Genomic DNA, 22,812 nt, shown 5'->3' with positions numbered 1-22,812 from the left:
CATAAAGTAAGTGGGGCAGCAAGAGAGATTATCCAAAGTTGATGGAACAAGAGCAAAAAAACTACAGGCATATATTTAAAATTCAAAGAAAGATTACTAAAGAGAAACTAAAAAAGGCAATATTAACTATATTATAAAGAACAGAGAGGGATAAGACATGGATATAACTGAGCTAAATCCTCATCTCTGACAGCCAGAAGGCAATGGCAATGTTAAGAATGTTATCAGCAAATGTAAATACCCCAAGGTCAACAAGAATAGGGAGTAAAACCAGGCTGGGGTAGGGAGCAGGGATTAAGACTAAAAGTGGGAGGGTAGGGCAAGGAGCAGGGCCTGCTGCTTGTCGTGTAGCACACTTGCTTTTTAACCATGTGGATACAGAAATTAGGAATTTTTCTAAATTCTTAAAATTAAAACATAAAATAAACTGAGTCAAATTGAATGAAGAGATTTCAGTTTAAATCTACTTTTGTCACTTCATTAACATAGATCTTTGCAACCTGCCTAATGGAATAGGTTTACCATGTTGTTATGAAATGAATTCCAATAAATAAAATCTTACATTTTACCAGTGGCTTCCATGCTGAGATTAGAAGTAACTGTAAAAAACTTTTTAATTTGAATCCATCCCATTTATTGATTCCTGATTTTAATTCTTGCAATACAGAAGTCTTATTAAGGAAGTTGGGGCCTAATCCCACATGACGGAGATTAAGACCTATTTTTTCTTCAATTAGACACAGGATCTCTGGCTTTATTCCTAGATCCTTGATCCATTTTGAGTTGAGTTTTCTGCCCAGTGAGAGATAGGGATTTAATTTCATTTTGTTGCATATGAATTTCCAGTTTTCCCAGCACCATTTGTTGAAGAGGCTATCTTTTCTCCAATGCCTGTTTTTGGTGCCTTTGTCTAACACAAGATAATTGTAATTTTGTGGGTTAGTGTCTGTGTCCTCGAGAGTCTACATCTTGGGAATAAATTTTTACCCCTCACACATCAGATAGAGCACTAATCTCTAGGGTATATAAAGAACTCAAGAAGCTAAACACCAAAAAAACAAATAATCAATAAATGGGCCAAGGATCTGAAGAGACACTTCTCAGAAGATGATGTACAGTAAGTACATCAACAAATACATGAAAAAATGTTCATCATCACTAGCAATTAGAGAAATGCAAATCAAAACCACTCTAAGTTTTCATTTCACTCCAGTCAGAATGGCAGCTATTATGCGTACAAACTATAATAAGTGTTGGCAAGGATGTGGGGGGAAAGGTACACTCATACATTGCTGGTGGGACTGCAAATTGGTGCAGCCAATATGGAAAGCAGTAGGAAGATTTCTTGGCAAATTGGGAATGGAACTACCATTTGACCCAGCTATCTCTCTCCTCGGTCTATACCCAAAGGACTTAAAAACAGATATCACAGGGACACAGCCACATCAATGTTTATAGAGCACAATTCACAATAGCCAAACTGTGGAACCAACCTAGATGCCCTTCAATAGATGAATGGATTAAAAAAAATGTGGCGTATACACACAATGGACTATTAGCAATAAAAGAGAATAAAATCATGGCATTTGCAGGTAAATAGATGGAGTTAGAGATGATAATGCTAAGTGAAGTTAGCCAATCCCCCAAAACCAAATGCCAAATGTTTTCTCTGATATAAGGAAGCTGATTCATAGTGGGGTAGGGAGGAAGAACATGGGAGGAATAGATGAACTCTAGATAGGGCAGAGGGGTGGGAGGGAAAGGGAGGAGCCAAGGAGTTAGAAATGATGGTGGAATGCGTTAGACATCATTACCCTAAGTACATGTATGAAGACACAAATTAGTGTGAATATACTTTATATACAACCAGAGATATGAAAAATTGTGCTCTATATGTGTAATATGAATTGTAATACACTCCACTGTCATATGTAAATAAAAATAATAAAAAGATTATACACTAAAAAAAGAAGTAATATCTATAAGGAAAACAAATGTCAGCTAAAAAAAAATCTGGTCTAAAAACTATCATTTAATACTATATTTACCATATTTAAAATAAAAACAACTTGCTGCAAGTCAATATTATACACAAAAATGTTTCAAAAATATACAGCAAAATGTCTGTATATATACAATCAGCCCTCCATTTGTGGGTTCTGCATGGGTAAATTCAACAAACCTTGAATTAAAAATTTTTTAAAAAAACTGTATCTGTACTGAACATGTACAAACTATTTTATCATTCTTCCCTTAACAATTTGGTATGCTAACTATTTACATAGCGTTTACATTCTATTAGACATTATAAGTAATCCAAAGATGATTTTTAAAAAAAAAAAAAAAAAAACATTGGACACAATGTCTTTATTTACTTTTTTTATGTGGTGCTGAGGATTGAACCCAGTACCTCACACTTGCGAGGCGGGCGCTCTACAACTGAGCTGCAGCCCCAGCCCTCAAAGATGATTTTAAGTATACAAGAAGATGTGCATAGGTTAGATAAAAATATATAAGACACTTTAGCATCTGCAGAATTTGGTATTGTGAAAGGTCCTGGAACAAATTCCCAGCAGATACTGAAGATCAACTGTATATATGTATATTCTCTCAAAGCTGAAAGATGTGTCATAGCTTTTATTGTTTCTCAGGAAAAAAACTATGTGTGTAGTATTGAATAAATGAATTCCAAGTATTCTTCCTGCTCTGAAAAAAAAAATGAATTCAAGCAAAAATAATCACTTCCTTTATTTACTTTTGTCTTGGCTATTGGTGACAATGAGTAGGGTGCATTTCATTAGTTTTCTTATCGGGTTTGTTCTTGATTTTGATCAATGACATCTTTTAGCAAGTTCAAGATCTTGTTTTACTCTTTCATGGCTTAAATTTTTGTCTTCCATGTCTTAAAATCGAGCTTTACTCACCTATTCATCCAAACCTATACATATTTACATATACACAAGGAGCTCTTGCCCATTGGTAAACATGTGAATCACCTCATATTTACCAAAATCAGCAGATCTGGCTGGGTGCAGTGGTGTGCAACTGTAATCTCAGCAATTTGGAAGGATAGGGCAGGAGGATTGCAAATTTCAGGCCAGCCTTGGCAATTTAGCAAAGCCATATCTCAAAATAGAACTAAAAAGGAGTTGGGGATACAGCTAAGTATTAGAGCACCCTAGGGTTCAATCCCTAGCCCCTCCAAACCAAAAACACCAGTCTCAGCAACTTAGCAAGAACCTGTTTCAAAAAAGCGGGGAAGGGGGCCGCAAGGGTGCTGGGGATATACAGTTCAGTGGGGGTTTTAATCATTAGCACTGCAAAACAAAAACAAAAAATAACACATCAGCAGATCTGCCAAAATCAGGTCAGTCCAGTGCCAAAAATATGAAAATAAGTATATTTCACTAGACAGGAATTTGAGATCAGTGTATGAAGAATTAAGTAGCCATAAACTGTTGAGAACCACAGCGGAAGGGGCCCCAGCAAACTTCCAGCTGCCAGCTGATGATTGGCTCACAGCGGCCCCAGCAAAGTTCTAGCTGCCAACTGATTGGCTCCTCTGTGGTGATGCTCATTGGGTTGTTTCCCTGCCCTTTCAGACCACAGAGCTGCTCGTTGGGGGACTTTTTTTGGCTCTGCCCACCTGACCCAGCCAATCGGCCTCAAGAGCAGGAGGAGGGCGGAGGGCGGAGGGGGGGGAGGTTGAGAGGCTTGTGGGAAGCCGGTTGGGCTCTGAGGGTTTTTCCTGAGGAGCTGTGTGGTGTGGTGTGTGTGTTCTAAAAATAAAGTTCGTTTCTTTGGACAAGTGGCTCCTGAATTGTGCCCAACCAGACTGCGGCAATAAACTCCTGCAAAAATGGTTCAGGTCAAGTAAACATGCATAATTTTTGTGATATCAATAAATAGTATGATATTTAACATAGTTATGACTAAAGAAATCCTAGAAAACCGTGTCAATAGATAATCAACAATTATTCAAGATAAGTGTGGTTAACCTGAAAACATCTGATGAACATAACATAGAAAAAAGGATCTCACTGTAAATACATAGAGGAAAAGCAATATTCAGGGGACCATATACTGGACTTCTATTCTCATATAAGAGGTAATGACCCTGGGCCCTTGCTCAGTGATAGGTTGAAGACAGGCATGCTTCTCCACAAGTGGCATGGCAATGGCCTGAAACTGCTGAGGGATTAAAAAAAAAAAAAAAAAAAACAACCACAAATGCAAAAGGCAAATGTGAGTATACTAGCAGAGAAAGATAAGATTAATAGTTTCTGGATCCCTGAACCACTTGGAAATAGAATGAAGTACTAGGACATTCATTATGCTCCTTTATTTTTTTATTTTTTGGTACTGGGGATTGAACTCAGGGGCCCTCAACCACTGAGCCACATCACCAGCCCTTTTTATATTTTGTTTAGAGACAGTGATTCACTGAGTTGCTTAGCATCTCCCTAAATTGCTGAGGCTGCCTTTGAACTCATGATCTCCTACATCATCAGCTTCTGGAGCCGCTGGGATTACAGGTATGGGTCACCTAGCCCCAGCTATTAGGCTCTTAAAGGATGACATTGTTTATTTCTACCAGTCTTTTTGATAGCAGTCCTTGTTATCCTTTTAAGCATCCTAGTTCTAATTTTGATCATCTGAGAAAACCAACATCATTCTACTCTGCAAAAAGAAGAAAGAGCTCATGTTTGTCATGGAATAAACTAGCTATTATGAAAAAAATAAAAAGAATTTAATTCAAGAAAAGTGTATAACAAACACAATTTCTGTCCTCATATTTTCCTCCTAAAATGGACCAGTCTTCTCCATCCCCAGCAAATGGCACAACCATCCATTTGCCCAGTTTTTCAAACCCAAAGCCATGAAGTCATCCTTGATTTCTTCTTTTTCTTTGGTCCTCACATCTGACCTGCTTGAAGTCTGACCTACCAGAAGTCCCATCAGAGCCACCTCCAGAATCCATCCTGAAATAAAACTCTCTATCTCTCTGGCCACCATTCTACCCCAAACTATTTCCACTACCTTCTGTTCAAGTACTACAACAGCCCAGCTGGTATTCCTGCTTTTACTTCAGTGCCTATACCAGAGTATCCAAAGACTAGGCAGAGTGATCTGCATGAAATATAAAGCAAATAATTTTTCTTTCCCCGTGCAAATTCTTCCAAAAGCTCCCACTTTCAGATTAAAAAAACAAAACAAAAAAAACTACATAATCCTTCCATTGATTCCCCCCACCCCCCCCAGCCCCCCTGGGGATTTAACCCAGGGGTACTTAACCATGAGCCACATTCCCATTCCTTTTTATTTTTCATTTTGAGAAAGTCATATGCTAAGGGTCTTGCTAAATTGCTGAGGCTGGCCTAGAACTTTCAAGAACTCAACCTCCTGAATCCCTAGAATTATAGGAGTGTATCACCAAGCTGGCTTTTCCATGGATTTCAAGACACTGTTATTCTAGCTCCTGAGACCTTTCTGTCCCTATCTCACTTAGCTTCTCTCATGCTCTGCCCCATATAGGTCATGCTTGTGCTCCTTTGTGGCACTATGAATTTATCTGGAGCTGCCTGGAATGATCTTACCTCATATCTGGCCTCATGGGTCCCCAGAGAGACTCCCTTCTGCATTCACTCTATCCCACCCCATTCTGCAAGCAAGTTATTCAGGTTATTTCCTTCATAGCACTTTTTATGATCTAATAAAAAAAATTAACCTATGCTTTCATCTGTTACTTCATTCCCCCACATTGGATAGGATATACATTTCCAGAGAACAGGAATCTCACTTCTCTTGCTTGCTAATGTATCTAAGAATCCTAAAACACTGCCTGTGAGAAATTCAAGAAAAACTGAATCTCACCTGGACACACGGGCCTATGGCTGTAATTCCAGCCCAGCTACTCAGGAACTGGGGCAGGAGGCTTTTATAAAGTTCCATAGCAGCCTTGGCAAGTTCAAGGACAATCCTGGTTAACTTGCAAGACCTTACCTCAAAATAAAAAATAAAAAGGTTTGGGAGATGTAGCTCCAAGGTAAAGCACTCTGGTGTTCACCCCCAGTGCCCCTCCCCTCTGCCAAAAAATAAAAAAGAAGTTGAATCTCCAACAAGGGTCCCAAGTGGTACACTGTGCCTAAAATTTTATGAATTCTGTGTTCTTGGAGGAACCCTGATCTTTGTGGCCCTTACCTTGGTGGCATTTTACTGTTTGGATAAACAGGTTCCTATCCTCTGGAAAGTCATATTTTGCTGCTGAGACCTACAGTCGTAGCAAGTATCAATCAATTAGGACTGGTCAGGATGACTATCCTTCATTTACATAAAACTAATCAATCAGGAGTAAGCTTCAAGCATACCTCATTTGCATAGGCAGTGGGAGCTGGGGCAGGAACTTTCTCTAAAATACTCCCTCACCCAACCTAGTTCCTTCTAGATATAATTTCCTTTTTTAGTACCAATGGCTGCTTCTTCCCGGTTTGCAAACTTTTGGGGGGATTGTGGGAATGGGGGATAGTTGTTGCTGGGGATTGAACCCAAGGCCTCACACAAGTTTAGCAAGAGACCTTTGGCTGAGCCACACCCACCACATACCACCACCATTCATTCCCCTCCCCCACTTTTTAATACAGTTTTGTTAAATTGACCAGGCTGACCTCAAACTTATGTTCCTGCTGCTTCAGCTTCCTCAGTACCTGGGAGACTGAGGGGTTGGCTACCACACCAGGCTATTTTCTTTCCTTGCGTCTTCCCCTTTCTTTTCTTTTCTTTTTTTTTTTTTTAATTTAAATAAGGCCTCCCATTTTTCTTGTATTATTTTATTGTGATTTTTGTTATACCTGTCACCTAGAATACATTTAATAAATATTTGTAAATAAATTAATATGTTTACATAAACTATGTCTTTTAAAGTTCTTAAAAACTTAAAAAATGTCAGTAACATTTTTCTATATTTCTATATTTCATATTTTCTATATCATTTAATAATCCAAAATGGTAGGGCCTAAAAATGTATACTATAACATGGGACTAAAATCAGAAGGCCTGGGCTGGGGCTGGGGCTCAATGGTAGAGTGCTCACCTAGCATGCATGAGGCACTGGGTTCGATCCTCAGCACCACATAAAAATAAAAAATAAAGATATTGTGTCCACCTAAAACTAAAAAATAAATATTAAAAAAATAATTTAAAAAATCAAAAGGCTTAATTGAAGTAGACCAATCCACAAACTGTACCTATAACATCCCCATATCAAAATTCTTCTTGGACTGGGGTTGTAGCTCAGTGGTAGAGTGCTTGCCTTGCATGCGTGAGGCCCTGGGTTCGGTCCCCAGCACTACATAAAAATAAACAAATAAAGATATTGTGTATCCATCTACAAATAAAAAGAATATTTAAAAAAAAAAAATTCTTCTTGCTAGCCATGAGTGGTAGAGTATGCCTGTAGTGCTAGAGCATCCAAGCAATTTGGGAGGTTGAGACAGGAGCATGGCAAGTTTAAGGCCAATCTGGGCAATTTAAGGAGACCTTGTCTCAGAATAAAAAATAAAAAGGGCTAGGGATATGGCTCAGTGATAAGTGCCTCTGGGCTTAATCCTCAGTACCAAAATAAAAAATCAAAACAAAAACTTTTACTTTGATTACAGAGGGATGAGGGGCAGGTACTGTTAGAAAGGAAACAAAGGTAGGGGATGGGAAAGGTGCCAATGTGAGTTTATTCCTATGGGCACTCCTTCTTGAAGGGCACCTGACTACAAGAGAATTGTTGGTGAGGAATGCTCCCAAAAGCTACTTTGTATAATCAGCAGAGAGACTAATTATCACAAACTTCTCTCCCTAGACATAAGCACATTCCTTCCACCCACTATTGATACCTAAGTCTTCATAACCCCCTGTATTGTTACTTCTCTAGGTTTTAAAGAGAATCTTTGACTGTGTCCCATAAATGTATGGTTCTGTTGCTGAACTGCTACTTAAATGTATTTTAAAAGGCTCTGAGAGTACCTTTAATTGATTAGTTTGTGTACAGTTTGGTGGAGAGAGGAGAGAATAAATGAATATGGTAAGGAGAAAATGAAATGACATCAAACTGGGGGCAGAAACTCCATTTTGAGGAGTTCATTGTCTAGAATATTAAGGGATTTATTTGTGTATTTAACTCATTATGCCACACCCAACTGTCCCCCAGAATAACACAGTTTAAAAAAAAATTACTAATCTCTAAAATAAGGATGAAATAAGGCGAGATTGAAGAAGTAAGCAGGATAGGATAGTGGATTTTAAGAAAGACAAAGTCTAGGGGTAATAGCACAGTGGTGGATCACTAGCCTAGCATGCGGAAGGCCCTGGATTCACCCCCAGCACCACAAAAACAAACACATAATTAAAAAAAAAAATTAAAGAGAAAAATAAGATTATAGCCTAGGTACTATAATCCCACATTTATTAACTGATGAGACTATTTACTTCTGAGATTTAACAACAGAAAATGTAGTTAACTTGGGAATAGTTTTAATCAAAAAGCAAGTGCTAGACATAGCTAGCATTTGCCTTTCTCTGTACTATATTTATTATAATTCCAACTTGCTAAATTGATATGTCTTCCAGAACATAGTCCCACAACACTTAACACACCATAGTCCTCCTATTCTGTCTCTACAATAACACAGATCTCTCAAAGAAGAGAGGGGAGGAAAAAAAAAATTTAATTATCCAATTTTTCCAATAGGAGGAAAAGATCTACCTAGCAGTGACTAGCCACAAGATTATTAAAAAAAAAAAAAAAAAAAAACTGCACAGGAAATATTTTAAATTAATCTTAAGAATGAATCTTCGCAAGTCACAGCATAACCTGGAGTTTTTTTTTTTGTTGTTTTTTTTTTTTTTTTTTTCAGATGGGAAGAAGCAAGAAGACCTCAGAATATTTTATACAATTTATTTTGCTAATACTGAAGGGAAATCAAACAAGACTGCAGGTTGTAGTTAGTAAAGAAGATGAAGAAGAGGCAAATGTAGATACTTTATTATTTACTATCACATTTTTACCTCAGCCTCTGTTCATTTTCACTATCCTTTAAAACTCCCTATTATTTCATTCCCTGAATCACAGCATATATGCTGAAGAAAGCTCTTAAGAGAGGACAGTTGGCAACAATGGAACAAATGTAATTAACTCTTGTGGATGAGAACTCCCCTCAAGTACTCAAATCCTGGGCTCTGCACAAGTGAATCAACCAGACTTTGCATTTTCTTACAAGAAATTCACATGTATCTTATGTGTCACAACCCATGTAATACATGCACCACATACCTGAGAAAGATCAGTAGTACTGTGGCTTGACAATGATAATCCAGCTGTGCTGATGTTTATTATGAATTATGGATATACCTTTCAAATTACTGTTCTGCTGTATTAATTCCTGGTGAAGGTGAGCTGGGGGAGAAAGCAGACAATGCTGCTTCATGATAATATTTAGTAAAAAAATGAGATGGGAATGCATTGAAACAGCATTCTAGAGACCATGGAAACCTGTGGCCCAAGGGAACGGTACTTTGTCCTATGGAGCTGCTTCTGAAGGAATGGCTATGACCAGCAAAGTCAGAAATACTGACTTACAGCCACTCTTAAATCTCCCTGATGGGCTGGGGTGTAGCTCAGTGGTAGAACACTTGCCTAGCGTCTGGGTTCAATCCCCAGCCTCACAAAATTTTTTTTAAATGTAATCTTAAAATCATTGCTGACTAGAGCAGGCTAGAAAACTACTGAGTGGCCATCTGTTATGAAAAAGTTTGGCAAATGTACTTAATACTCTATAGTCAAAAAGAAAAGCATGGAAAACAGACAAACTGAGCTTTTGAGTGGCCCAGGAGAGGAAGGCTTGTGTCACATGTGTTCATAAGTTATAAGGTGACTGGCAGACACATATCACAATTGTTCATTTCAACTGCAATCCACCTCACAAACAGAAGTGAATTCTCCTACTTACATCAAATGGAGCAGAACTTGACTGTGCATTCTGATTACATGGTTCCCTGAAGCAGTCACTAAAAGGAAGTAAAAGACCCATGGCAATGATCCGTGAGCAAAATTTCTCTGCTTCTTCTGGAGGCCCGTTCTCTTGCTGGCTGAACAGCTTCTCCAGCAGAGTTCGCCCTGCGGACGAAACACGGTCATTAGGCGGGAATACTGGTAGATCACCTGGCTAGTAGCTCTCCAGGGAAGAGAGGAAGCAAACACAGCAGCACCGTTTCCAAGACTACTGACATGCGCAGAAAGGAGCCTCTCAAACCCGGCAAAACTGCGATCTGAGGCCTGAGACACCGCATAGGAAAGGGCAGCAGGGGGTTCCTCTCCCATCCCAATAAATAACTCCTGCCTTGAAAAGGAATGCCCCAAGTTACCAGCTGTACATCCTTCCTCTAAATGAACACCCTCCCCTTTTAGATTTAATTAGCAATTCTACTTTCTTTCTTTCTTTTCTTTTTTTTTTTTTTTGTTTACCCTTAAGAGAGTTCTCTAGCAAGCCCTTAGTAACCCAAGGAGCCACCATTTGGGCTTAGAAATGTCAGTGACTGACATTCATAGACTCAGACCTGGCAATGGGGAAGGATGAGGAATGAAGACACTAACGAGACAGGCAAAGACAGCTACCCATGAAAAAGGAAAGAGAGTTTTCTAAGGAAATTGCTTTCAAGTGCTTCTCGGAAGTGTAATTCTATAATGAGTCTAGATTTAAGGGACTTTTATTATTATTTCCCTAAAAGAGACAGAAGAAGAGAGATACAGTGAGAGGACACCGGCCAAGGACCCTAGAGGACATGTGTCCCCCCTTCCAAGGTTCTCAATCTTGGCTGTGTTAGCAAAAGAAGATGAGGTTTTGATAAAAAGGAAAAAGAAGGTTTACTGATTTGCTACCAAAGGAGAAACATAGGAGACTCCTGTCCCAGAGGCTGTGATTCTGCCCATCAGGGAGAACACAGAATTTTTAAAGACTCACTCCTGGTGTTCCCATGGGGGAATGTGATTCACTTGTTAATTTGGGAGATAGTGATTTCTTAAGATGTTTCTGGCCCTATCCCAGAAGTCTGAATTACTTTGTTCCTATGGTGGGTGTGTGCTGTAAAGCAGATGAATGGGAAAAAAAGGTAATCTTGTCCCCCTGCCCCCAGGTTGTGGAAGGAGAGAGGGAGAAGAGGAAAAGAAAACATGCTCATTTTACAATCAGCCTCACTGGGAGATCAGCAAGGGTTATATTTGAAGTATGAGGTGGGTCACCATTACATTAGATCACCTGGGGAAAACAGAATTGTTGAAAGCCTGGGTATTTTATTGGTCAACATTTGATTTTGCCAGATGTGAGAACCATAGATGCAATTCCTAATCTATTTTTGACATTACTAACTCTATTCTTCAAAAATGTATGTACCTTGTGTCTGCATTCATAAACTACAGCAAAGAAAATGCAAAATCTCAGGGTCCCTTCCAGGGTCACAGCTGCTCCTCGGTTCTTGCACTAATGCTGTCCCTCCCTCTAATTTATAATTAGTTTATTATTTTTCAACTTTAGATAAAAATTACTGATCCAGAAAAGCCTTCAATGACCTCCTTCCATACCCTTTTGTAACCCTTAATAAAAGCTCCTTTAGATAACGATTTTAATTAAAGAAGTGTAAGGGTCCCGCGAAACGTCGGAGAAAGAGACCACCAAGTGACCACTCATGCAATTGGCAGAAGGGGGGGTTTATTGAACCAGCATGCTGGGGCTCTGTGCCCACTCAAGAAGGGAAAGCAGCCCAGAGCCCCGAGCAGGGGCTGAGGATTGCTTAAGTACACTTTTTGGGGAGGGCGGAGGGCTTTGTATACATCAGAACAAATCATCATTAGGCGCGGGAAAATTGAACAACAACTCCTAAACATGATTGGTTCATTCATTGGCGGGAACAGGTCAGGCTGGAGTGATAGGTCATTCCTAAGGAGGGGGTTACATTTAAACTGATTGGTCCAGGCCCTGCAATGCCTGCGTGCAACCACACAGACCCCTTCAGTTATTAAACAACCAGACAATCAGGGGAAATGTTTACTGGGCGGTTCTAAGCATTGTCTTAACAGCTAACTCAGACCTTGCAGCTTAGAAACTTTTACAACACCTGGTCTTTTACCCTTTAACTTTTACGCTTTAACTTCAATTTCTTTTACCCTTACAGAAGTGATTGTGAAACCTTTCATTTTTTAAATGTCTATTTGTAACAATGGTCCACATTATGCTTTGAATATAGCCCTTGCTGCTCTGCCACTGTTGACTTCTTTTTAAAATGGACACATTTAATTCTCTTCCTCTCTCCTGGCTCCTCCCTATTCTCCCCACCCCACCCCAGCCCCAGCCCAATCTCAAGGGAAACAGGATTACCTTTCTTACTGTTGTAGCCAGAGTTATCTGTCCTTGAGCACACACCCACCACAGGAACAAATTAATTCAGATTTTTGGGATAGCACCAAAAAATCACAGAAATGACTATCTCTGCCAGACACAGGGGCACACACCTGTAACACCAGTGAATGGGGAGGCGATTTCAAAGTCAGCCTCAGCAACTCATTGAGAGGCCCTAAGCAACTTAGTGAGACCCTGTGTCTAAATAAAATATAAAAAATGGGATGGGAATGTGGTTCAGTGGTTAAGTGCCCCTGGGTTCAATTCCCAGTCGCCCCACCACCCCACAAAAAAAAAAAAGAAAGAAAGAAAGAGAGAAAAGAAGAAATGACTATCTCCCAAATTAACGAGTGAATTATAACTCTGGACAGAACATATGGAATGTAACCTTTGAATCATCTCTTTAAAAGCTCATCTTGATGGGCAGAATCACAGACTCTGGAACAGGAAGGAGTCCCATGTGTTTCTCCTTTGCTAGCAAACAATAAACCTTTTTTCCTTTTTCTCAAAGCCATGTTCCATATTGTTTGATTGGCATCAGGGACAAGGACCAAACTTTCAGTAACAGTGTCTTACTTAAATTGTAAACTGACAGTTGGTATATATCCTGCAAATCTGGCCACTTGCATGTAAAAAGCATTGAAAAATATTTAGAGAAATTCTGGATGCATACAATGCTCTGACTCTGTGATGCAGATTCATTCACATCATGAGTCAGAATGTAGCAGAGGAATTGTCCTTCCACTTCTTCTGCCCCCATCCCCTGAGTCCTTTTGCCTTGTATTCTAAATTCTAAAGAGTGGCCTCACTGGGCTGGGGATGTGGCTCAAGCGGTAGCTCGCTCGCCTGGCATGCATGCGACCCAGGTTCAATCCTCAGCACCACATACAAACAAAGATGTTGTGTCCGCCAAAAACTAAAAAATAAATATTAAAAAAAGAGTGGCCTCACTTAAATAGTTCAGATAGTTCAAATATTAACTGCTGAAAAACCAGCCTCTACCTCAGAGCAAAGCCTGTCCAAGGAAGGGAGCTTGACCCTTGTCCTTGGAAAGACCTACAGAGCACTCCTAGGCACATACCCACCCTGCTGAGTTGTTTATCTACAAATAACAGGAGAGATCTGCTGTGTGAGGTGTCCCTGACTCAGTCAGGCTAGGTGGGGACCCATAGCAACCCCCTAGCAACCACCAATCAGCATGAGACAGGGAAAATATCTGGGATGCCAGATGACCCTCCCAGTAGTTTGTGGTGGTTGATAACATGTTGGGAAACCATGTAGTTCAGTTCAAATGAATCCCCCTCTTGTACTAACCAATCACCTTTACCCAACTTGTTCCCGCACAGTGAATGTGCTAATCATGTTTTAGAGATGTTTTATGATTTTCCCGAGGTGTGTGATGATTTGCTAAGAGATGCTATGATGTATGTGAAGTCTCTGCCTTCCCCAAAGAGTGTATAAAACTGCTGCAAACCCTGGGCCTCTCAGTGTCACCAGTTGCTGTGTGTGCGAGGAGGACCGAGCTAGCTCACAATAAACACTTCTTTGCTGCTTACATCCATCTTGGTCTCTGGTGGTCTTTTGGGGGTCCTGAATTAGAGCATAACACTGCTAAGAGAGTTTTCTTTAGAACCCAGGACTTCTGGTAACCACTAAAATACTCCCTTTTTTCTTTAATTCTATGGCAAATTACATTTATTTTGTCATCAACTAAGCAAAGCATATAAATTAACTTGGAGAAGAGTAATAGTCTGTCTGAAAAAAAATCCAGGAGCTGCCCTACCTGACAGCCTCACTGTACCTCCCTTTCATCCTCATAAAAGCCCTTTGTGCATCTGACCCGCTTCCCACCAGAACAGCTTTGTGACAAAGAAGTCCTCTTCTCCTCCTTAAGTTGGTGTTACCAATAACATCTGTTTCCTTGCTTCAATACCTTGTCTCTCAATTTAATTGGCTGGTTGTGAGTCAAGCAGCCAAAGCTTAATTCCAGTAAAAAGAATTAGAAATGAAATGTCAATCTATATCATCAAATTATTTCCGTAAAACTCCAAATAATAAATATTTTTGCCTTTGAGAGAAACATAAGGTCGCTGTTGCATTCTTCCAAATTCTTCTCTGGTTTGTGTTTTTATTTCGTGTTTTTATTTTGATACTACAGATTGTACCTAGGGTTGCCCTAACACTAAGTTAAAAATCTCCAGGCTTTTTTTTTTTTTTAATTTTGAAATATCTCAATAAATTGCCAGGCCAAACTCTTGTTTTAAGATCATGTCATACCCACTCCCTGTGACCAGGTCCCTATTTCCCCTTGGAACTAGGTCATCAAGACCCTCACAAGGGAAATTCCCTGAGGGTTATACAAAGGTTAACAAATCACTTAAGGGGAGAATGTGAAACTAAAATACTGTTAAATGCCTCAGGCTCTGTAAGACAGACATGGGGGCACACACACACACACACACACTCACACAGTCTTCTCTGGAAGAAGTCCATGTAGTCCCTATACTATAATTATTCTCACTTTTTTTTTCCCCTAATAAACTCCTGCTTGTTACCGTAGGCAATGTGCATGATTTTTCTTCCCGGTGAATCACAAGAACTGGTGGCTTATAGACCCCACAGTCACTTTGGTACCTTGGTTGGGTCTCCCCTGCAACATACTATACACACATTACAAAAAGACCAAAAACAGCTCTAAGACTACCATAGTTCTTTCCTACAAACTCAGACACTATATGAGACAAAAATAATAAGGGCAACAGGATCTTGCATATGTGTGAGTGAATATGTATGTACATGTCAAAGGGTCATGAAACAATGGGAGGGAAATCGGAACCACTGAAACCCCAGTGCTATGATGAGAAAATACCCCTACATCCTTTATCAAGGGTTTTCCCACCAGGACACTTGATACCTTGAACCAGATAATTCTGTGCTGTAGATGAAGGGGGCTATCTGTGCATGTAGCATCATTACCTAGATGCCAGTAAGCACAATCACCCAACTGCTGCAACAGCTCAAAAGGTCTCCAGACAAAAGTCCCCTGGAAAAACACAATGACCTTGCTCTAACCTCTTTTAAAGAGAACTTAATGGTCTTGCATTAACAATAACCTGGCTGGGCCTAGAGGATTTCTGGGTCTTGCAGTTCTCTCAGATAGAAGCACTTTATTTCACATCCCACATACTTAAGGGACAGAAAGCAGGAGGGTAAATTTCTTGATTCCCACACTTTCTGATGATTTATTCTCCTTCAAAACTATTAGCTCATTTGAAAATTCCTGCCACTGGTTAACACCTGCTGTCCCCATCTTTCTGCCGTTCACCAACTGATTATAATTTCCTTCCACAACATTGATTAAATACTACACTTTATCTCCTAACTCACTGTCCTACTTTCCATCTCTGCCTCTATCTTCATTACATGGAAAGCACACCAATAGCCAGATACTTCATCTGAAACCTTGATTTCCTACCTCCAGCCAGCATTTCTTCTACCCCCAAACAGTGAACCATTTCCATATCACACCTTCAAACTGATCATCATCAGGAACTCTATCTCCTCCAGATCAATTTCAAAGCTCACTGCAAACCCTCCAGTTGCTTCCCATTGCCCTCAGAGTAAAGGCTAACTCGTCTCCATGCCCCTGATGCCCACCTCTCACCTCTCCAATTCCCTCCCTTTGCTCTCGCCCACTGGCCTTCATCCCTCTTCCTTGGGCACACTGAGCTCACTCCCCTCTTGCAGGAAGAAAACTCTTCCCTCAGGTATTCTAAGGACTCACTCACTCCATTTCATGCAGGTCTCTTCTCAATTGTCACCTGCACTAGAGAACTTTTTGATCACCCTTTCTAAAAGCACATTCTGCCACTCTTTTTCCTACTATTCACCTTACTCTTCCTCAGAGGTTAGCCCTTGAATTTAGGTAAGTATGTGGTCTGATTTCTAGTGAAAGGTAAGCTCCATTTCAGCAGACTTTACTATTTATTTACCACCTTTACCCAGGACTTCAGAGGCTGTCTGGCAAAGAGGGGATAACCAATTACATTTTATCATCAACAAGTCAATATATGTACAAATGCCTGGATGGAACCTCTAATATATTTATTTATTTATTTATTTATTTATTTATTTATTGAGAGAGAGAGAGAGAGAGAGAATTTTTTAATACTTATTTTTTTAGTTTTCAGCGGACACAACATCTTTGTATGTGGTGCTGAGGATCGAACCCGGGCCACACGCATGCCAGGTGAGCGCGCTACTGCTTGAGCCACATCCCCAGCCCTGGAACCTCTAATTCTTGACCACTACCTTCTTAAACTCTTAATTTAGAACCCCTTTGAGAACTCCATCCTACCCATGGACCTTGAACCAGTCAATGCTACCACTGCTGACCCTGAAGGAGTTGTCCCTACTATTGCCCTGTCATGTTCTGCCTGTACTTTTTATCTCCTTAAATTCCATACCACTCTACTCTAATTAAATTCTGAAAACACTTAAGCTTCCTCATTCTTTATTTCCATCACACTTGCTTATAAAACCACAATTTATTTTTAGAAACTGATGTGACTCCTTTTTTGAGAAACCAGCTTCTGGGGCTGGGGATGTGGCTCAAGCGGTAGCGTGCTCGCCTGGCATGCGTGCCGCCTGGGTTCGATCCTCAGCACCACATACAAACAAAGATGTTGTGTCCACTGAAAACTAAAAAATAAATATTAAAAAAAAAAAAAAGAAAGAAACCAGCTTCTACCTCAAGGCCTGTCCAGAAGGAGGGGGCGTGATCTTTGTCCTTGGAAAAAACCCCAGAGGGCTCCTAGGCACATACCCACCCTGCTGAGTTGTTTGCCTGTAAATAACAGGAGAGATCTGCTGTGCCAGGTGTCCCTGACTCAGTTAGGCTAGGTGAGGACCCATAACAACCCCTAGCAACCACCAATCAGTGTGAGACAAGGAAAATACCTGAAATGCCAGGTTACCCTTCCAGTAGTTTCGGTGATTGATAACGTTAGGAAACCTGTAGTTTGGCGTGTACACCCCTCATGGCTTAAACCAATCATTTAAACCAATCAGTTCAAATGTATCCACCTCTTATACTCACCAATCAGTGAATGTGCTAATCAATGTTAAGAGTTGTTGTTTGATTTTCCTTCGATGTAAAATGATTTGCTGTGTGATGTTGTGACCCATAGAGTATCCCCCCAAAACCTATAAATCTGCACTGAACTAAGGGTCGGGACTCACTCCTCGGGACCGCTGTGTCAGAAACAGTTGTGAGTCCAGGCTCAAGCTTGCAATAAAGACTCTTGTGTGATTGCATTGGATTCGACTCCTGGAGGTCTATTGGGGTCCCAGGAATCTGGCAGTACAATTTCAGTCTAGCCATCTACCTTCTTGTTGCCTGCCCTGAGCAACAAAACATTGTAAAAGACACATGCCTTGACTGTATAATGGAGAAACCAGATCTGATTATAAAACAAAATTATAAGAACATCTGAAAGACCTAAGCAATCTCATTCTACCTGGGACCTCATTTTGCTCTGAAACTTAACCCCTGACTGCAATCCTAGTCAGGAAATACCACAGAAAGCTCTGTGCAAACAGTTCTAGCCTCAGATGGTGATTGCCTAAGATAGGCCAAGATATCGAAATATCTGAAATTCCAGATGGCCCCCACCTAGGCTTGGTGACCAATATCTAAACCAGAAGCCCTGCAGTTGGCTCCTACCCACCTTGCAACACCCTCATGATTTAAGCCAATCATTTTTTTTTTTTGAGAGAGAGAGAGAGAATTTTTAAATATTTATTTTTCAGTTTTTGGTGGACACAGCATCTTTATTTTATTTTTATGTGGTGCTGAGGATCGAACCCAGCGCCCGGCGCATGCCAGGCGAGCATGTTACCGCTTCAACCACATCCCCAGCCCCAAACCAATCATTTTTAAGTGCATCAACCCCTTGAACTAACCAATAATCCTTTCCAGATTCTTTCCCTCCACTTGATACGCTAATCATGTTTTAGAGTTGTTTTATGATTTTCCCATGGTATGTGATGATTTGCTAAGAGATGCTATGATGTATGTGAAGTCCTTGCTTTCCCCCCAAGAGTGTATAAAACTGCTGCAAACCCTGGGCCTCTCAGCGTCACCAGTTGCTGTGTGTGCTCGCGGAGGACCGAGCTAGCTCGTAATAAACACCTCTTTGCTGTTTACATAGATCTTGGTCTATGGTGGTCTTTTGGGGGTCCCGAATTTGAACATAACACACCATGATAAAGAAACAATGCCTGAGGAAAGGGTGAATTTTTCTCACCTGTCAGCCTTTCTAGGGGAACTTAATTAACCTTGGGCCACTACCTATTGGATTGTAAATAGCTGTCTCTAGGAGTTTGAATACTCCCTCTTGAAATGTAAACACCCATGTGTGAGGCTTTCAAGGCCAGAAATCCTATAGATGCCTGTGAAAAGAGTCATTTCTTCTTATACACATAAGTTTCTAAATTCTATAGGAATGTAGTTACATCATTTAATTGCTATGCTAACTAACTGCTATCTAAACTATAACTTCATAGGCTTAGTTCTTAAAAATATAGCTCTGAGGGAGGTAAACTCAAGTTATCTTGAGTTACTGCTACCTGTGGTGAAATCCACTAAGCAAGTGTTTTACTGTCTTTGTTCTACACCAGTGAACTACTTATTCTAAATTCTGTGCTTGGTCTTTGGTCTCATAGGCCAAGAATTAAAACTCACTATGTTGTAATGGTTAAGAAATGATGTCAAATTTCCTATAAAATACCCATGTCAATCTCAGCCTTGTGCCCAGAACTTCAGAGTACTAGTTCAGGTTTATTTACATCTGCAGATGTAAATAAACCTGAGTTCTCCAACCCTCCCAATGGTGCTTGGTCTCTTGCTGAGCATAATTTCCAAAACATATTTACTTTAAGTCCCCAATTAATGCTGGGCAGGGTGCTGCATGCCTATAACCCCAGTGACAGGAGAGACTGAGGAAAGAGGATTGCAAGTTCTAGAGCTGCCTCAGCAAATTAATGAGGCCCTTAGCAATTTAGCAAGAATCCAGTCTCAAAATAAAAAATAAAAAGGACTGCCAATGTAGCTCACTGGTAGAGCACCCCTTGATTCAATTCCCAGCACAAAAACCAAACAAAAAGCCTCAAGTAAGTACAATGCTCTTCTACATTCTCATCTAAGCCTTTACCCTCCAATACAATTTCATACATTCTCATCCCTGCCAACCCACTCTTTCCAAAAATGAAATGATCTTCTCAAATAACTTGAGAAAAATGGAAGAATTTGAGACAAAGTGCAAGTATGCAAAAGCACCTGCACCCATCATCCTCTTTTCTTTTTCCTTACTGTGCAAACAGACCCAGCAGTGAACAAAAAAGCAAGTTCTTCCCTTGTGTTCTAGATGTACCTCCTTGTTGCATCCTCAGAACTGCACTTCTTTATCTATCCCTCCTCAATTCTGTATCCTGGGCATCTCCCTCTTTAGTGAACATTCTGAATATCACATAAACACACATTAAAACAAATCCCAGGCTGGGCATGTAGCTCAGGGGTTAGAGTGCTTTGCTAGCACATGTTTGGCCCTGGCTTTGATCCCCAGCATGTAAGTGCAAGTAAGCCAATGTCTCATTTCTTGGCTTGCTTCACATAAAAACTACCAGCAGGAATTATCTACACTTACTACCTTCACTCCTCATTCCTGGTCAGCCAATTCTAATATACACACTACACGTCTGTATGTTTAAAATTTTCATAATAAAATATCTTAAATCTTAAGATTAAAAATATGTAATGGACTAGGAGCAGTTGTACATGCCTATAATCCCAGCTACTCAGAAGCCTGAGGGAGGAAGATCAAAGTCTAAGGCCAGCCTGATCAGTTTAGAGAAACCCTAACCCTATCTCTCTCTCTCTCTCTTTTTTTTTTTTTTTTCTTGGTGCTGGGGATGGAACCCAGGGTCTTGTGAATGTGAGGCAAACCCTCAGTTGGTAACTGAGCTATATATCCAGCCCTCTTAACCCTATCTCAGAGTTAAACAACAACAACAACAAAAAAACTGGAGATGCAGCTCTTCAGTAAAATGTCCCCCTGGGTTCAATCCCCAGTGACACACACACACACACACACACACACAAAAATACAATGTTTGCAGTAAGGATATGAAGTTATTTTCTAGGATTTGCACTTCACTATATGACCCTGAACTCCTCTTTTTCTGTCAAGGAAATATAATTTGACCAATGGGGAAGAATAAAGAGACACACAAACTTCTGTTTCTTTTCAAGAAACTCCTACTCCTACTAAATAGGATGTACTGAATCTAAATTGTGGAGAATGAACTGGTTTTCTAAACCAAAACTTGCTTCTTAACTGTACAAACTAGCTGGCTGGGTACAGGAGCCAGAATTCCTCAGGGTCCCTCTGATACCTATTTCTGCAACCACAGACACATAGTTCAAAGTATCTCCTTGAACTCTTGGTCCCCTCACTCTATACACTGGTTAAAATACCAAGTCCTAGATGAAGACAGGTCAATCTTACTAACAAAATAATTGCCCCTGAATATAAATGAGTATTCAGCTATTCAAACATTGATTTTACTTCATATTTCCATTGAATCAAACTTGTTGACAGAGCTCTTATTCTCTGAAAAACAACTCTAAGTCAGTTTGCAAAACCTATCTATTGAATGAACAATTCATACAACACAGCACCCATGTCTCAGGAGGCCTTGTATGGGTGCCACCTGCTATGTCAGTCTGAAGGCTAAGGCCAAGGGGCAGCCAAAGAGGTCCCTCAGGGGCAAAAAACGGTTCAGCCTTATTTATTAAGGAAAAAATGGCATCACACATACAGGAAAAACTAGTCCCCACCTGCCAAGGGAGCATTCCTCTGGCAGTTATGGTAACACTAAAACTTCAGAAAATTCTCAAAGAGCCATGACACCATCTTCTATTGCTAGATTGCTATAAACTCTATAAATATATAAAAACTACCTTCTGGCAAATGTAAAACTATGTAAAGACATAGGCAGTAAAGGGGCAGTTTTCCAAGGTATCACTTTTTCCTTCCCTCTTTTCTTCCACCTAAATAAGTGACACAGTGGGAAGGGCGCTTTTCCTGTCCTTCAAACCAGCCTCTATCATTTTATAAATCAGGAAATGCAGGCCCACAACATTAGGTGTCTTATCCAAGGTCACACTATCTTTAGGAAAGGTCCATACTATTTATTATGCACATTACATATTTTTATATATTTATTTATATATTTATTTACTTATATGTATTATTTATTTATATGTATTTATTATTTATATATTTATTTTTTAAATTTTTTTTGAGAGATAATTTTTTTTTAATATTTATTTTTTAGTTTTCAGTGGACACAACATCTTTGTTTGTATGTGGTGCTAAGGATCGAACCTGGGCCGCACGCATGCCACGCAAGCGCGCTACTACTTGAGCCACATCCCCAGCCCTATATATATATATATATATATATATGCTTCTATAGCTTAAGCTCATAGCTTAAGCTCATAAGCATATATATATATATATATATATATATATATATATATATATATATGCCGCAGTCTGGCTGGGCACAAATGCCGCAGTCTGGCTGGGCACACAATCACAAGCCACCACACAGCTTGTAGATTCAAACAGCAACTCTTTATTCCCGAACTCACACCAGCCGTCTACAATCACGTTCTGGGGAAATCCACGTTCTCTGTCCAAATCCACCTCCACTGGGCTTCTATCTCCAAAATATACTGTCTGAATCCCGTGAGAACTCAAGGGGAACTCAGGCAGCAGGATACACCCTATTCCCAGCAGGAATAATCTTAAACCTTAAACCTGGAACCTAAACTGGGAACGCCCTAAACAGGATTATCTTAAAACCGGGAACACCCTAATCTGCCTTGGTCCTTGAGCAAGGTCACCTACATTCAATGTCACTGCAACATGTCAGCAACATGGGGTACGCTGGCAAGGAAATTGTCATACCTACTTGGCTAATGGCTCCCAGCATATATATATATATATAAAATAGGTAGCCTGACTAAATCCAGAAAAGTATACCTATGAACAATTCTTTTATTTTATTTCAATTTAATTTTATACTGGGAATTGAACTCAGGGATACTCTTCCCCTGAGCTATATCTCCAGCCCTTTTTGCTTTTTATTTTGAAACAGAATCTCCCTAAGTTGCTTGGGGCCTCATTAGTTGCTGAACCTTTGACTTTCTATACTTTCAGCCTCCTGAATTGTTGAGATTACAGTTGCGGGCCACTGAATCTGGTCTTCTTCTTCTTCTTTTCTTTTCTTTTCTTTTCTTCTTCTT

The 22,812-nt window shown here is 40.0% G+C and overlaps 1 protein-coding gene across 2 annotated transcripts in view; it reads right to left on the bottom strand.

Moving 5' to 3' along the window:
• The window catches only part of Fmn2 (formin 2), a 377,915-nt gene that overhangs the window by 315,087 nt on the left and 40,016 nt on the right, over positions 1-22,812 (bottom strand). For both annotated transcript variants that reach the window (XM_046432483.2, XM_058575194.1), the window contains exon 2: positions 9,996-10,162. In XM_046432483.2, the coding sequence (XP_046288439.1) occupies positions 9,996-10,162 (167 nt within the window). The remainder of the gene's footprint in view (positions 1-9,995; positions 10,163-22,812) is intronic.

The sequence above is a fragment of the Marmota monax genome, unplaced genomic scaffold (assembly GCF_021218885.2).
Source record: "Marmota monax isolate L192 unplaced genomic scaffold, Marmota_monax_Labrador192_F-V1.1 WCK01_AAM20220418_F8-fsc00090, whole genome shotgun sequence".
NCBI lineage: Eukaryota > Metazoa > Chordata > Mammalia > Rodentia > Sciuridae > Marmota > Marmota monax.
The sequence above is the reverse complement of the archived record's forward strand: the minus strand, read 5'-3'. Positions and strand labels throughout refer to the sequence as shown.